This window comes from Epinephelus lanceolatus, chromosome 9 (assembly GCF_041903045.1).
Source record: "Epinephelus lanceolatus isolate andai-2023 chromosome 9, ASM4190304v1, whole genome shotgun sequence".
Lineage (NCBI taxonomy): Eukaryota > Metazoa > Chordata > Actinopteri > Perciformes > Serranidae > Epinephelus > Epinephelus lanceolatus.
The window spans coordinates 45,231,968-45,250,296 of record NC_135742.1 but is presented as its reverse complement, the minus strand read 5'-3'; the positions used below and the strand labels follow the sequence as shown (position 1 = coordinate 45,250,296).

Genomic DNA, 18,329 nt, shown 5'->3' with positions numbered 1-18,329 from the left:
TCTCCCATACATTCAAGGATCGGTAATGTAACAACTGGGCATAGCTTATCACAACTTTACAGGCTAAGCAAGACTGTTAACTTGTTGTATGTGATTTGATGCTGTTTGCTGAGTATTGTTGTGATAGATTGCAGTTAGGTCATTGACTTGTTGGCTTCGCCAAAGCTAAGTGTTTAGTTTAGTTAAAGCATATTTTGTCAGGCTGTAAAGTTAGCTTGTCACAAGGCCGATATACATGGCGACATAACCAGGTGTTGAAATGTCTAGCTGCAGGCATCGAAGGGAAACGAAGACAGGTGAATTCAGAAGGTGTTAAGGATAGGAGTTTAGTAACTCAGTTTGTCTGTGAGGGAGAGAAATACAGAAGGGATAAGTTAGTAAGGAGGCAAGGGTTTGGCTGCCTAGAAGGTGCTTGTGATTGGGAAATGCAAGTAGATTTAGGGGGAAAGCTTGTGGTTCCCCAGGAAATAGTTTGTACCAAGCAGAGGCCTGACATAGTGTTGTGGTCAGTGAGTCAACAGATAGTTTATTTCATTGAGCTGACAGTTCCTTGGGAAGACTCAGTGGAAGAAGCCTATGAAAGGAAAAAGCTTAGATATGCAGACTTAGGAGCAGAAGCTGAGCAGCGAGGATGGAAAACTGGGATTTGTCCAGTGGAAGTGGGGGGTAGGGGATTCATAGCAAGATCAGCTGTCTCACTCCTGGGGGAACTCGGAGTGCGGGGACAGAGTTTGAGGAAGACAGTGAAGGAAATGTCAGATGAAGCAGTCCCAGATAGCAGACGGATGTGGGCCACTTCTGGCAATGATCCGGCACTGTAGGCATTCTTCTGGCCCGGACAAAACAGATGCGAACCTGAAGTGGCCCACATGAAATGAAACACACGTGGCCCACCTTTGTTGAAACACATTTGGGCCAGTTTTGGCCGAAATATGGCAAGTTAGCATCGACTACTCCGTATGTGAGCCTGAAGTGGCCCACATGTAAGGAAACACACGTGGCCCACCTTTGTTGAAACACATTTGGGCCAGTTTTGGCCGAAATATGGCAAGTTAGCATCGACTACTCCGTATGTGAGCCTGAAGTGGCCCACATGTACATAAGCACACATGGCCCACCTTGGTTGATACACATTTGGGCCAGTTTTGGCTGAAATATGGCAAGTTAGCATCGACTACTCTGTATGTGAGCCTGAAGTGGCCCACATGTAAGGAAACACACGTGGCCCACCTTTGTTGAAACACATTTGGGCCAGTTTTGGCTGAAATATGGCAAGTTAGCATCGACTACTGCGTATGTGAGCCTGAAGTGGCCCGTATGTAAGGAAGCACACGTGGCCCACCTTTGTTGAAACACATTTGGGCCAGTTTTGGCCGAAATATGGCAAGTTAGCATCGACTATTCCGTATGTGAGCCTGAAGTGGCCTGCATGCAAGGAAGCACACATGGCCCACCTTTGTTGAAACACATTTGGGCCAGTTTTGGCCGAAATATGGCAAGTTAGCATCGACTACTCCGGATGTGAGCCTGAAGTGGCCCGCGTGAGGAAGCACACGTGGCCCACCTTTGTTGGGAAACACTGATTGATATTTTTCAACATTTTTTAACATTTTATTGACCAAACAAATCGTTTCTATAACCGACAGATTAATCGATAATGAAAATTATCGATTATCAGTTGCAGCCCTACTTTGCGAAGACCAAATGTACCAGGACAAGATATGATAAGACTGCAATATCACTCCTTCACTCATTCTGGGTGAAAGACAAAATGTCCCTCATGTGGTGGGAGTCAGGGGCGGACTGGGGCAAAAAATTGGCCCGGGAATTTAGTACCTGACTGGCCCATTCAGGGACCAGGGCGGCGGATGCCACTGAGCGCTGTCTGGCCCTAGTCTATACACAATAATGACATTTTTACAGCCAAACTAGCCTAAATGCATTGTGCTTTTTCAACCGATCATTCAACCCCTCAACTAAAGTATACTGGAGGGTCTGAGGGCACTCCCCCAGGAAAATTTTGTGATTTTTAACACGTAAATGAGGCATTCTGGTGTACTCTGAGGAGAAAGTAAAGGGAAAAGACAACATTGCTTCAGATAAAAAATTTAAAAAAAAAGCTGATTTAGTACTGACTGAGGTTCCTATCATTGTAATTTCAAGAATGGCTGGAGTGTATGAAACTTAAACTGAACTCAGAACTGGTCTAGTGGAGAGCTGTGGCTGGAGAGCCAAAAACAAGCCAGCCATTCAAGGGCCGTTATGCTTCATGGGCCTGTTTCAGGCCACACTTTCTTCTTCCACCACTTCTGCCCTGTTCTCATCTCTATCTTGATAGCTTACTGTCAGATATTAAATATGAAAGGAGGCTCATGCTTGAGCTTTACACATGTTCTGAGATTTTCAGCCAACTATGATTTTAGAATATATTACATGTCACTAGCATTAATTAGTCACTCCTCTCACTCATGGATGGTAGAAAAATGTAAACACGTCAGTGTCACTTGCACCGTTAGCACAGTGTGATTGACAAGTGACAGTGACAGCTGCAACAGCCTGATGAAATGGGTGGGACATAACCATGTGGACCAAATTTGATTGGCTATCAGCATACGTGTATAGTCTGTTGGCCGCTGCAATAGACTTTTTCCCCTTTCTTTTTCTTTTTCTCATGTACCAGCCCACCGGGGAAATCCCCCAGTCCGCCCCTGGTGGGAGTGATTCTGATGATGTCATGTTGCTATGCTGATGTTAGGTAATGTCAATATGTAAAAATAAAGACTTGATGTGATCACCTATTGTGGTAGCATATGCCACCTTCTTTGCTGGGGCTGGCTATGGAAGCAGTGAGAGGACTGAAGATTTTTAGGCCTGAACTGCCTTGTGTTCTCCATGGAGGTGGGTGAAAGGAGAATTTTAGCTAAGCCAATGCCTATCATGAACAAAACCCTTCATCCACATGGTGAGCTGTGTGTTGCACCTGTGGTGCAAAGAGAAACACTACTGTTCATAAAATATAGAACATCTGAGAGAAAAATGATAACAAGCTGATGGTGAATTCTGAGAGTCGTATGATCAATCTGACCCTCTTTAATACCAGCAGGAATTAGTAGGCCTATATGTTTAACTTTTTTTCTCTTAGGGCAATATAGTATGAGTATAGATTATGTGCCTGCTGTGATGAATTTGTTGTTTGTTGATTAAACTTTCTCTGATATGGGATCAGTAAAATCTTCTCTTCTTGTCTGAGATGTAAATCTTACAGGTTGTTATTGCAAATGAGAACCCCAGGGCTTGGGTTATTTCTGGGTTAAGAGAACTTTATTTTTGTTTTTTTTTTTTTGTCGTTTTTGGGAGGGGGGGGGGGGGGGTTGTATGTGAGTGTGTGAGAGTGAGACTGCAGATTATTCCCATGGTGTGAGAGTGTGAGCGTTGGAAAGTGTGGGTGTTTTGGGTTGTCTTATTGTGTAGGCTAATGTGTTATCATTTGTCTATGTTTTGTTATTCTTTATGTCTGGGCCCCTTTCAAAAGCTCTCAAGCTTCTCAGGGTGTGCATTTCACATGATGAAATCACAAACATTTTTAATGACTTTTTTTATACCTGTTTTCTTGATTGACTTAACATATTGACCAACAATATCTTTAACTATTTTCTCTGATTTGAGTACATGCACTATGCACAACATGAATGCACAAAACAAATAAGTTCCAACTCAGCCTTGTGCCAAGAGTGACACACAAACAGTCTATCAACAGACAGTTGAGTGCTCCTTGCCTGGCTAATTGAAACAGCCTCATATCCCTGGATGCTGAGTGACAGGCTAACAGCCAGCCATGAACAGTTAAGTGAGAACATGAGCACTGAAGGAGGGCAGGCTAACTGTGTGTTTGCCCCAATGAACAGAAAGTCTTCATCAAGAATAAATGACAAGATAGAAGGCAGCAACTAAGTTGAATTTCCCTCCAGTATTTTTCTATTCTAACTGGTTAGGTCTCAAAGACAGACCTAAAACTAAGATCAATTAAAAAGCATCTACATTCTACCACTTTATCGGTTCTTCATTTGTGAACAGAAACCGTTCCCACCTGCTCTCTGCCAAACAACCCACTGTCATGAAAATGACTGATAGGCCTCAGCAACAAATATATTAACAAAGACCATTTGTACCTGAACATAACACATTAAATAAATAAATATATAAATATATTTATATTTATTTATTTATTTTTTTCTCGCTTCAAGTTGGAGTTTTCCAAATTACCGAGTCTTTTGAACGCATCATATTCAAATCAACGAAGGGGAGCAAGCGAGCAGAAAGCGCGCAAGGCCATTAACGGAACAGAAGAAGAAGAAAGCGCGCGAGGTCTGTCCAGGAGAGAACAGATGTCTCGGTGAGGTGAGTCCGCATGAATGAAAAATAAATAAATGAATTGGGAAACATTTAGCTGTCATTATTGGAACTTCACATATTATTTTGTCAGGCTGCTACACGCTGCTACTTCTGAACGGCCCCATGTAGGCTACAAAAACTTTAATTAAGGTGGCAGGCAAAATCACCCAGCCGGCTCGCCTCGGCCTATGTGTGTGTGCGCGTGCGTGCGCGTGCATGCGTGTGTGTGTGCGTGTGTGTGTGTGTGTGTGTGTGTTTTCCGTCGCCCGCGATATTTTTTCTTTTTTTCTAGGCGCCAGTTAGCTCACTTCAAACTACTATAGGCCATGAAGGACGTTGACTCGCGTTGCAGAACAGCGCTGCACAGAGGCTCCTGAACAGAAATGATTATTGATTTCTGAATTAATGGACACGTCGCTTATTGCATACCCTTTCTACTTTTTTTTCCCCCTGGCGGAGGGTCACGAGGGACCAAGCATCAACGAGTTTAATGCCAGGGAGGCCATTGCCGTGCCTTGTTAGGCAAGGCAAGACAATTTTATTTATTGCCCATTTTGTCTCTAATGGCTTTGCACAGCATCAAAACGACATCCTCTGCCCAGACCCTCACATCTATGGAATGCCATTTTTATCATAATCAAATAAATTAAATTATAAAACATGCAAATGATTAACAATTACAGTTACAATTATTCAGTTTGGATCAAGTTTAAGCACTGTTTCAACTCACATGTTCCGCCAAAAGTGTGCTGTGAGCACTTCAATGACCAGTGAAAACATATTTTGGCTGGTAATATTTCAAATCTTACCTGTCATGAAGTGAATTTTTTACCCAACCTGTATAGCCATTTTCTTGGGGTGGCTTCACCTAAGATCCCTAGGAAAAAAAATACATGTTTTCTATTTGTCTAAAGCGAAATGGGAATGCATGTCTTTTGTTTGTTTGTATGAATTTATTTTTGTAAAGGAAAAATACCCATTTACTTGTGCTACATGTATGCATTTTTAATTATAGTGTATTGATGATGATGTTTACAGTATTTGTGCTTATTGCTGTTACAGAAATCTGCTGGTGGAAATATTAATATTGAGCTCATTAAAGGTAAGCTGCTCTGGTGAAATACATGTACTGATATAATATGATGTATCAATGTATAATACTTGCTCCTATTTCTTTTTCAGAATAACTGTCTGCTGCTGAGCTACACAAGTTACCAAACCTCAGATAGGTTAGTGATACTGTAGTGCCATGGAAAAAGAACAGTGGAATACCACTCGCAGTAATTTAAGAAAAAGAGCTGTGAAAAGAGTTAACCAGTTCTTTGACTCTTTAAATGACGAGCATGAGCTTGAGGTTGACACTGAAGAGGAGTGCAGTTTTCATGATGCTTCTACCTCGGAAGCAATCACTGATTCACTACCAAACTCTGACATAGACAGTGGAGGTGGTGATGACAAAAATGATGTTGATGACGCAAGGGATTTAGCAAGTTGTTTGAGAGACTGGAGTAGACAATTTGGGATTTCACTGATTGCTTTGTCTGCCCTCTTGTCTATTCTGAAAGTTCATCATCCTTCATTGCCCAAAGATGCCAGAACATTGTTAAAGACACAGATTTCCCATGCTGTTAGTTCCCTGTCAGGTGGATCATTCCACTATTTTGGGATACAGAATATGTTCAGTAAAATATTTCAGAGACTTGCATTTATTGTTCCAGATAGTCACAACTTTAAATTGCAGTTAAATATCGACGGTCTACCAATTTTTAAAAGTTCAGCTGTTCAGTTTTGGCCAATCTTGGGAATTCTCCAAGGATTCAGTAGGAAACCTGTGCCAATTGCTATTTTCTGTGGAAACTCAAAGCCTCACTCTTTGTCAGAATATCTAAAGGATCTGGTTTGTGAACTGAAATCCTTGAGCAATGGATTTGTTGTTAATGGTAAACCTTTTTCCTGACTGTGTGCTCAGTAATTTGTGATGCTCCTGCAAGGACCTTCGTTAAAGGTATTAAGTCACACAATGGCTACAGTGGCTGTGACAAATGTGTACAGTCAGGCGTATATATGAATAATCGCATGACATTCCCAGAGGCAAACGCTAGAGCGGGAACTGATGAATCTTTTTCAAACGCAGAGGATGAAGACCACCACATACAACCTTCGCCATTTTGTGAAACATCTGTTCCTATGGTCAGTGGCTTCCCACATGACTATATGCATTTAGTTTGCTTAGGTGTGGTGCGTTGTCTCCTTGATTTATGGATTGGCACATGTGGGATGTTAAAATCCCGCATTTCATCCAGGCAAGTCTCTCTGATTTCTGCCAAGTTACTTGCTCTCAGAATGTACATACCCTCAGAATTTGCCCGAAGACCAAGGGGGCTTGATGAAAGATTAAGATGGAAAGCAACAGAACTTCGGCAGTTCCTACTTTACACTGGCCCCGTTGTTCTGAAAGATGTTCTGGCTCCTGAAGTGTATCAAAACTTTATGCTGTTATCTGTGAGCATTTACATTCTGGCGAGTCCAACCTACTGTTTGATGCTAAATGACTTTGCAAACACACTCCTCAGAGCATTTGTCAAACATTTTGGGCAACTCTATGGTCAGGAATATGTAGTATACAACATACATGGCTTGATTCACCTCAGTGAAGATGTAAGGGTACATGGGAACTTGGACCTGATATCTGGATTTCCATTTGAGAACTATTTAAAAAAGATTAAAGGCATGGTTAGAAAGCCTAGTTCACCACTGCAACAAGTGATACGCAGGATTTCAGAACTTGACTCAACAGATTTACGAGAGGAAACTCTGAAAACTGGCAAAGTGTTGCATTCGGAAGGACCTGTCCCAGAAGGCTTTATAGGAACTGTCTCCCAGTTTAAAGAACTGGAAATGGATGAATTTGTCATTAATTCATCAGAGAGGGACAGATGCATTAAAATGAATGGCAAGATACTTCTGGTCCAGAATATAATTGCTTTTGAGGGTCAGGAATACATTGTCTGCAAAGGATACAGACAGATTGCAAGTTTTTTTGACTATCCCATTGACTCTTCAAATTTGGGAATTTGTTTTGTGTCAGATCTGTCACCACACCTAATGTGCTTGAGGCTGGACACTAAATTACAGAAGTGTGTTCGACTACCTTTGGAGGCAGGATTTGTTGTTGTGCCTCTTCTGCATGCAGATTAATTCTAGGCATGTTTAACCTTAGCCATACACAGCATGTGTTTTCATTTTAAGAAAAAAAAAAAAGAATGGTTTGGTTATATTATTATCATACGTATGTGCAGCTCAGCGGCAAGTTAGACAGTGGTGAGAGTGCAGCCTGTCTTCGCCTATCTCTGTGTAAGTGTGTATTCCATATCTATAGTATTTATTCTGTTGGGAATGTGCATAACTTTGTCAACAGTTAAATATTAGTGTCTATGTTTGTAAAACTAACTACTTTGTGCCGTTGTACCCTCTTCCTAACTCTAGGCAATGTTTTACATTGTTGAGTTTTATGAAACTCAAGAGGTTGAGGTGGTGCCAGCAGCTTGGGTTGCTGATGACGTCTGTCAGTGGCCCACTTACTACAAACCTGATGAGCTGGCAAAGGCCATAAAAAATGAAGAGCAGCCGGGAGACTCGTGGGAAGAATACAGAGTTCGGATTTTATATAAAGCAGGTATGCACATCACTTACCAGAATTCAGTCATTTAAAAACATATTCACTCTATGATTTCTGAATCTCTTTATTTACAGCAAGCTACAAAGCTGCTCGCCTGAAACTTCCCGAGGCAGAAACCCACACTGACCTACAGACAGCAGAAGAAGATGACGACATGCCAAGGAGAAAGCGAAAGAGAAAGTAAGTATTCAAAGCCACTACAGTACTTTATTTGTGAGATGTTCAGAATTATCCTTACTTAGAGTTTTGTATTTTTGTGCTATGTAGCAAAGATTTAACAAGGTGAAGTCTTCTTCAGTTCGGTTTAGAAAGTAAATCTTTAGCTGATGCAATTAATATAATTTCATACATCATTATTGTAGATATATGATAATAATATAATAATAGTAATATAATCAATATCATTACTTTCATGATATTAATGACTCTCCTGGTGCAAACACTGGAGCTGTAAACACCTACTACCCAGTATGCCATGTTTTGAGGCTGGAATATAACATTTAGCTCTGAAAACTGAATCTCTTTATTCATTAACATTATGCTGAAGAAAAATCACTCAATAGGGGAGACCGGGGTAAGTTGAGCATAGGGACAAGTTGAGCCACCCCTTGTTGCTAAGTTACCATAAGAAAGAAAATGAGCATGTGACCAAATATTTAAGATGAAGGAATCATTTCATGGAGTCTGTGAAGGTAAGAACCATATAAAAGTGGTTTGACATTTACTGTATTTCCAAAAAAAAAAATTTCAGTCTTTATAGTGAATTCAGTCCCTCCAGCTCTGGAGCTTTGCTCAGCACCACTAATGGCGGCATTAACGGCCGTCATTACCGGTAGCCTATTGGTACTGGGCCGCCGCTAGTGGAGCTGGGCTGGTCGGCCGTGCGCCCCAGCACAGAGCGCTGTGAGCTGGGGAGAGGACCAGAGCGGGGTTGTTTTGCACACTGCACACCGCGGCTCCGCTAAGCTCCTCTCCCTGCTCCTCTCCCCCGCTCACAGCGCTCTGTGTCATTAGCGGTGCCGAGCAAAGCTCCAGAGCTGGAGGTAGGCTGGTCGGCCAAGCGGCGGCAGCAAATTCTAACGCGGAAGGGGGTGGGGACGAGGCGGGACGTCTCAGGATGACGAGGAGCAGGGGAGTCGAGGGGATTGGATGGAGGGTACGAGCCAATAGGACAAAATCCAAGGAACACGCACATCCCAAAAAATGTTTTAAACCAGGTGCTGGACCACAGAGGAAAAACGATAATGAAAAGAAAAGAGTCCGCACACTGGACTGTAGCTCCCGACTGCATTTAATAGTCACACATGTAACGTTTCGGGCATCCGCCCTTCGTCAGACATGAAAAGAACCTAGCTGACACACCAGCTTAAATTAGTGGACTGGTCACCTGAGAGGTCATGTGACATAATTAAACAGCAAAAATAGAAAGGTGTACAGGGATAAACAAACAATCATCCTGCACAATTCTATCAGATCACATGTAACAACTTGAGTACTGCATAGCAGAAAACATCAGGTGTACCCGTCATGATGCAATGTAATACCAAGAAGAATAATAAATATCTGCATAACAGGGTGCCTCAGCTAGTGGTAGAAGTGGTGACATACAATAATTTTTCAAAATTTACAGATTCTCAAAAAACTTCAAATATACAACTTTAACAAATTATCCACAGCAGCATCACATTTGGAAAAAGACTAACATGATGGGTACACCTGATGTTTTCTGCTATGCAATACTCAAGTTGTTACATGTGATCTGATAGAATTGTGCAGGTTGATTGTTTGTTTATCCCTGTACACCTTTATATTTTTGCTGTTTAATTATGTCACATGATCTCTCAGGTGACCGGTCCACTAATTTAAGCTGGTGTGTCACCTAGGTTCTTCTCAGGTCTGATGAAGCCCGAAACGTTACATATGTGACTATTAAATGCAGTCGGGAGCTACAGTCCAGTGGGCAGACTACTTTCTTTTCATTTATGAGCGAATGAGAGCCATGGCTCCAATTGGTCAATTTCTCTGCAGGCCTGCAGCTGCTAGACAGAATGGGAGTGGCTCAACATACCCTTCTCCTATGCTCACCTTATCCCATACATGGGGTAAGTTGAGCCACCAGACCACTTTTTTGGACAGGCGATAATATCAACACTGTTAAGGTTACACTCTTGTTTGTTTGTGGGGATGTACAACATCCTGAAATATATACAGATACATTAGTTTGCAGTGAAACTATAATTGTCTTAATGTAGTGATCCTGAATATGAGAAGTGATTCAACTTAACCTGGTCTCCCTATGGTTCAGAGTTTCATATAGTGGTCTGAGATTAATGTCTATCATCAGATGGAGTTATCTTCTTCTTCATATAGTTTTTTTTACTCATGCCTAGTCAGTGGTTATTGCAGACATATTCCCCTGCCCATGCTAAGAAAAGTAATAGGGCTAAGTAGTCTGATGTGTGCTATATCTTAAGCACTACAAGTTCAGTGCAACAACTTACAAATGACAAATGCTTTATACTTAGTAGTCTCTCACAATCTTTTTCAATTTCTTCCTCTTCCCCTCCCATTCCCCTATGCACACAAGACAAAACACTCAATTTGAGAGTGACAGTGAGGACAGCCCTGCTGCCAAAAGAAGGGGATCATTGCCTGCAGCCCCGAAAATACAAGGGCCAAGTGTTCAGTCAACGCTTGAGAGAAGGGCCCTTAGCCCCCAACCACGACCCAGGCATCAATTGGCGAGCCCTGAATTGACAGCGAGCCCTGAACGAAGACCGCCATTGGCCAGCCCGGGTAATACAACTCCCACTGAGGGCCAACGATCGTCAGCCACAGGTACTCCAACCCTTGCTCATAAATGATTATTTGCACATTAATGCACATACACTCTCTTTCTCAGTATCTTTTTCTCTGTGACTGTCTCTGTATGAAATCATCTTACAATGCCTTTTTGGTTTTAATTTTTTTTAATGTATGTCATTATTTTTAGCTCTTCTGCGTAGGCTACTTACAAACCAAGAGATGATCATGGACCAACTGAAGATTGTAACCCTAACCCTTCAGAAGATCCAGGTAGAACATGTTGGTGGGCAAGAGGTCCTGGAGGCGGATCTCTTCCCACTAAAGGACATAAGCTCCTTACTGGCTGTGGAGAGGCGTGTCAGGGAGGAGGTGGACTATAAAAAGAAAATGGTACGCATTTCTCACTCTAGAACAGGGGTCGGCAAACTTTGGCACTCATGCCACAGCGCGGCATAATCATTGGCACGCTCGCACCTCCACCGCTAAATTTCTCACTGTCACCAGCTCATGAGTCAGTGTTTTTTTTTTGTTTGGGCTTAATGTGCATTTTTAAAGGACAGCTGGAGAGAGACGGAAAGGGAGAGACAGTGAGAGGGGGAATTGACACGCAGCAGAGGGGCCGCCGGGTGGAATCAAACCCAGGGTCGCTGCAGTGGGCGTTCTCCGACGCTCGCAGCTCAGCGTATTTAATTGGAGTGTTTCAATCGAGTGTTTCAGTGACGGTGAGCGGCCTGACGCTGCGTCATAATTTTTTTTTCCTGTATGCACTCACTGTAGGTTTAGCCTACATAGACTAAGTTTCTAAAAAGAAGTGTTTTGAAATGGGATCCAGGGCCCTGCTATTATAACCTTTATTTAAACTCTGAGATATATTGAGGAAGCAACCTCATTTACAATTGTGAATAACAGTAAAATATCTTCAAAATATGATTGGTTGTAGCCTGCTAGATTAATATCCCAGGTATTTTTTGTATTTGGTGTCACATTGTTCTATTTATAGTGGCACACTCATTGACAAAAAAATTCCAAACTGGCACTCCATGTCACATAGGTTGCCGAGTCCTGCTCTAGAACTATTTCGCGTATGTCAGTGTTGAGAACTATTCTAAAGTAAAAAGTGTTTGGATACATGGTTTGTACATCTGTGGGAAACAAAATTCCTCTTGCACAGCAAAAATGAAGATTAGTTAGTTACAGGGACATGTCAGGTGAAAAATAAAGATAAACCACAGCACACTGAAATGACTTTACTGAAATGTATTGATTTATTTAGTCCAAAAACATTTTTCCTAAAACTGTGGTACAACTATTACTGCCCGTATCAATCATGTTTGCTCTTTTTTTCCTGAGATTACTGCTTTGAGTGTCATCGGTGGGGTGGACATTAAAGACATGGTGTGGATGATCATGAAACACCTCTTTACCAACTCCCTGGCCAAGCAGCTTAACTGGCGGGGCGTAAATGGAAAGACAGCTTTCCATAGCCTCCAGTTAAAGGATGTAATTACTGGTAAGTGTTAATTGTGGGTTATGTTTATTTGTGATGTGTCTTATGAATTGATTTTCCTTTTCTTTCATGCTTCTGATTAGGGCTGGGTATTTAAGAACCTCACCATTCAATTCGATTTCGATTCTTTAGGTTGCAATTCGATTCAGTAATAAGTAGTAACACACAAATAATTCATTAGAGTACCTGTTGATAATTTTTAAGTTCAATTTAAATTCATTTTTAAATTGTAAACTTATTATAAATCTTTCCTCTAGGAAGTTCTTGTTCGAACTGAAATGTAAACAAAAGCACACAATGTGTTTAGTCATGAAACAGTGCAACCATAGTTAAGCTGAAAAAGTGCCATTGTGTCTGTGACTGTATATGTTTTTGTCTGACATAAACATAGACATAAACACCTGCGTTCCCTCCATCCTCCAGTTAGACGGGAGGTGGTAAAACTTTGACACTAAAACCCTTTCTCTCCCTGGAGGAGAGTGCTACCCGCGGACACATGGCGCAGCGGCCAGGGTGACACTGGCTGTGCTGGGAGTTTACAGGCTCCAAAAGAGTGGTGTGTCAGACATCGGCTACCTGGCCCTGCAGCTCCGTGTTTTTCGCGGCGCTCCCTCCGACCCTCAAGCGAGGTCGCTGGACCGAGAGGCGTCCAGTGAGGGACAGCGGGCCCTGACCATGGGGAGGACATGGTCGGGGGCCGCTGCTTGCCTGAATCGATTCAAAGGATTTTCTGAATCGATACTGAATTGCAAAAAATATATATTGCAATGCATTGATGAATGGATATTTTTACCCACCCCTACTTCTGAGTAGTTCCTATGGTCAAATGGGGGTGCTGAAATGAATCATATAATCGATTTATTGAGATGCATATGTGGATCAATATTGCTGGTTGCTGACATGTCTTCTTCAGAGCAAACAGAGCATTTTATGAATGACAGCTTTAAATAGGGTGCCTGCTCAGTGAGGCAGATTGGAGGAGCAGGTAAGCTGCGTCATTATTATTATTATTTAAAACAGCTCGTGACACCACACAACACTTCAGTAATATAATTAAAAATTATGAGTCTAATACTTGTTACACTTATAATACAGCAACATATACAGCCAATCAATCGGAGAACATTATAAGGCACCAGTTTAAAGCTGTCATACATAAAATGCTCTGTTTGCTCTGAAGAAGACATACTCTGTGCCGAAACGTCAGCAACCTGCACTGTAATAAAAATTTCTAAAGCTGACTGTGTGCCCCACCATCTTCTCCCTGCCAGCTGTTTATCTGTCCCCTGCTCTAAGATGCACCGGTCTGCAATCAGTTCATCAGTTTTCCTCCTACAATTTTAGTAATGGGCTGGTCATGGGCATGGCTAGACTGTTTTCAAACTACATTCATTGTTACTGCCCAACTATGGGCAGGATATAGCATGCCAAGCATTTCTCACCATTGTGTGTAATCTATCAAAAGCTTTTCTCAATTTTTAGGAACAGTGAGAAACAACCATTTGACGGCCACTGCAACTGACCAGGAGGTGGAGGCCTATATAAAAAGGTGGCTTCATCTCACCGGAGACAGGGATGGTGGGAGGAGAGAGAGGGAGGAGAAAAGGCATGCCTCACAGCACACATGTAAGTCAGCTACAATACCTATTTTGCAATACATGTGTGATACTGTTCTACAGCAAAAATCAAGATGAAGCTGTCAGCATGTGTAAAAAAAATGAGGGCAGGGTATATGCAGTCCTGAGGTTAAGGTCAATACCTTTTTAAGACTTTTTAAGACCTTCCAAAAAACCTTTAAGACCTTATCGCCACTTCAAGCTGTCATTAGCAACACATCTTTAACTTACTTAACAGTTGTAATTTGCAATTAAAACTATAGAGCACAGACATAGGCTACTACATAACTCATAGCTGAAGGAACAAAGCTCAAAAGAATACATTAAACCAAAGGCAGGTTTATTTTGAAATACATCTTAGGTCACAAGTGACCTGTAGAGTAACACTCGCAGCTATTCAGCTGAAAACCACAATAGCCTAACTTGGTGATATTAGCTACAATATTACAACTAGGGGTGGGTGATATAGCAAAAATATCACGATCATGATTTTATCACAATTTTTTACATTGATTTTAACTATCCGTTTTTGACTATTTTGCAAGTGACTGAACCATGCAACCCAACTATTTCCCTATGTAAAAACTCAAAATACAGCCCTAAAAGAAAAGAAAATTCGGAAACGAGTTTTAATCAGACAATGACGATCTATCTGAGTTAATAAACAACTCCTCTGGCTCAGGCTGCAACAGCTTATCTCCATAGACTAAAGGCTGGGTCACTCCTCACTTGGCTAAACTCTGAACACCAGACTTGAGTCTGACTCTGATTGGACAAGTTGCCACATCAATGATATGAAGGTAGGCATGTAAAATCAGCCCAGTGCACCTAGCTGCCGCTTCAAGGGTAAGAGCAGAGTTTTTTTTTTCTTTCATATTGCCCGTTTATTCATCCAGTGTTTCCCATTAATTAACGAGTCTGTGGCGGCCCGTCACAGTCTTGCACAGAAAAAAAAAATTGTATTTTTTTCAGCATTTCACCATCTTTCATCTCTGTCAGTCAGCAGCCCCTCCCCCTGCTGTCTCTCTTACGTGCGGGCGCCCGTAAACACACGCACATACACACACAAACACGGGACCGCTAATAAACACTAAATGGGCTAAACTGCGCTAATTGTAGGAAACCCTGTTACACTCTGAATCAAATAGGGCTGCACAATATTGGAAAAAAATGACATTGCGATATTTTCATTTTCTGCGATTTTCTGCAATATAATAATATTGCGATATAAAAAATAAGCACTATTAAATGATCACATTTCTTTAAATGAGATTAGGATTAGGATTTATAGGAGATTTCCTGATAGTATTGATCATACATCAACAGAGTAATCATCTTCATGTAAATAAACAATCATGTGACGGCACCCGGGTCTCCTATTGGACAGCCGATCTTACCGGCTTGACTGCTCGGCTTCTGGGTAAGCTACAGACACACCGATGAGACCGATGTAAAGCCTGAAGTGTCCCGGTTTCATTAAAAAGAAGAATTATGTTGTTATCATTTTCCGTTATGGAAATAGTTGTGAAAGAGTACGACAGTACCTCTGGCTTCACTAGCGATGACGCTGACTTCAGAGGGTGAAGCTCTGCTCTAGTGACTGACAGGCGGATACTTATAAACAAGCAGTGCGCAACACGTTACGTTTCACTTTGATGACGCGGGCTACGGGCTCTGTTCAGCTGGATTCATGCCACAACACCTTACACAGGGTGAGAAACAACCACAGTCACACTTTTACGGGATAAAAATCCATTGTGAACACTAGGGCTGACCTTGAATAGTCGACTATTTGACGATTCGATTCGGAGAGGTCTTATTCGACTATAACCCTCGTCGTCAAATAGTCACAAAATGTGGTTATGAAAAAAAGCTCATACCATTATGAATATATAGGGCTGCTCCCTGCTACTGGACATCTGGTTTACACACAATTCCTTTGTTTTCTTATAATATAGGGTCAGGCGAGCCTTTGTATTTTGATAGCCTACAAACATCACAGTGAGCACTCGTGCACCGCACACTGTCTCTTTCTTTCTCTCGCTCACCTGCATCTCTCACTCTCGGGCTCCCTCCCTCTCTCTCTCCCCCTCTCTCCCTGGCTGTCTTTCCATTTCCATTTCTCTAAATTCGGCCGAAAGTTTTATTTACAAAATTAAACTAAGGGACGTGTTCTCTGTCTATCGATCGAGCAATAAAAAAAAATAAATAAATAAATTTTAAAAAGACAGCGCTGGCGCTGTCCATGGTGCTGTGACGCTCGACCCCTGAACCAGCACTGATGCAGGTATCATGGCCACACAACGACGACTGGACTTCACGTTTTCATTTGGTGATGTTGTGCACGCAGCTTAATGAACAAGATCAGGGAAGGATGGAGAATATCCTGTTAGCCTATCTAATGCCAACTGAAGAATCAGTTTATTCAGGTGTTTTAACTCTTTTCTCCGGAGCGGAAAAAGACGCAGTGTTTTTCTCATTAATTAACGAGACTGTGGCATTCTTTTTTTTTTTTTTTTTTTTTTTTTTTAAACAGCGTTTCACCTTCTCTCATCTCTGTCAGTCAGCCCCTCCACCTGCTGTCTCTCTCGCGTGCGGGCGCACCGCACATAGCCTACACACACACACACACACACACACACACACACAAACACAGAAACACGGTGCATGGACAGGACGTGCTTGGCCGCTAATAAATGGTAAATGCGGCAAATTGCACTAATTGTACAGTGTTAAAATTGCCGCGATCCCCCCGTCGGATGCCCAGAGAGTGGCGCAAGGAGCTGGTTCAGAGCTTTTCTGAAGCGAAACAAAAGTTGAAATGTTGAAAGAGAGAGAGAAAACATTGCGCATCCTGGGATGTACTATTACGCATGACCACATCGCGATGTACGATGTAAAACGATATATTGTGCAGTCCTAGAATCAAACAGGTGGGGAATGAGATATCTGCAGCTCTACCTGTAGTTCGCTAATTTCAAAAACACAGCGGCAGCAGCGCCCATTGATCTGTACTGAGACTGTTGTTGTTCTTTCACCTGACTGTTGTGTTGAAAACCATGCTGTGGTCCGTAATCGAGTTGCAGACGAGTGAGGTTGGAGCTGACGAGAGGATCGAAAAAAGAGAGTGATGAGGCCGTAGCCGCTGTGATACAACAACCCTGCCCACACTGAGAAGGAACTATGAAGAACTCAGTTGTGATGGAAAAGGACCTAAACCGAGTTGAGTAGAGAGCCCAGTCTAGTAGAGCTTTAACTGTGTAGTGGAAAAGGGCCATTACATTTAGGGTTGGGTATCGAAACCCGGTACTTTTTGTACTTGGTACCGATACACGTTGGTACTACTGAGTATTGGTTCACTTAAAATGAATCAGTGCTAAATTATGGTACTTGAAATGACTGGAATACCAAGTGAGACCACGAGTATATGAGAGCTCCGTGGCGTCGCGCATCCCAGCAATAATGACGAGCCACTGCATTAGTTTTCTGCAGTTTGAGCAGAGTAAAAAGCTAAATATTCATCAACAACCTCACTGTTTTATTACTACTACGAGCGGAGTTTACGTCACCGATCTGCAGGTTATTGTTTCACTTCACTGCTCCGACGCTTAAAAAAAAAAAAAAAAAAAACTTAACCGCTCTGACGCTGTGTCTTTGCAGCGCTGACACACACACTGTAATACTGCATCAGAAGCCTTTTAGTCCATGTTCTTCACCGCGTAAATATGATACGTCTTACCACAGAATAAATGACACATACCGCTCCGTTCCTCCTCCACTCCCTCCTCTCCATTGTTATGTCCAACTTCATTTGAAACTAAAAATGCTTTTCTTTCCATTGATAACAAGTTAAGTGAGCTGGAATAAAACAGCCCCCTATCAAACACAAAACCATATCTAATGTTAACATGAGTGGATTAAGTTTAATGTCTTAAGATGTGTTCTCTCTAACCTCAAACTTTTCCATTTACTGCTACATTCATGGTCTTCAACTCCACCGTGTGGTCGACTGGTGTAACTACACAGCAATTGTGTGAGTGAGGCTAGCTGACTCATTGTCATCTCCGACTTAATATGTGGCAGGTTTAATATGTGGGATGGAGTTGCTTCCAACTGAGAACCTCAGCCATGTTGCAGTGGAATATACAGTAATACTTACATTGGCATAATATATAAAAAATAAACACTATCTCCCTCGGTAGAAAATACAATCTGTTTCTCACTCGTGTTTACATTTTTGGAATGACAGAAAAAAATTAATAATAATTTAGATAGTATAAGACATGAAGTAAATTGCTGAGTTAGTTAATACCTGTCATGGCAAAAGTTC

The 18,329-nt window shown here is 41.9% G+C and overlaps 2 protein-coding genes across 8 annotated transcripts in view; one reads left to right on the top strand and one right to left on the bottom strand.

The window, feature by feature from the left end:
- The window catches only part of cacna1ba (calcium channel, voltage-dependent, N type, alpha 1B subunit, a), a 775,969-nt gene that overhangs the window by 644,556 nt on the left and 113,084 nt on the right, over positions 1–18,329 (bottom strand). The gene's annotated exons all lie outside the window — the stretch shown is intronic.
- On the top strand, positions 6,759–17,624 carry LOC144464333 (uncharacterized). Its single transcript, XM_078171056.1, has 6 exons — positions 6,759–8,068; positions 8,146–8,251; positions 10,659–10,909; positions 11,064–11,266; positions 12,188–12,386; positions 13,866–17,624. Exons 1-6 carry the CDS (start codon positions 7,882–7,884, stop codon positions 14,075–14,077), a joined length of 1,158 nt encoding a protein of 385 aa, XP_078027182.1. The 5' UTR covers positions 6,759–7,881; the 3' UTR covers positions 14,078–17,624.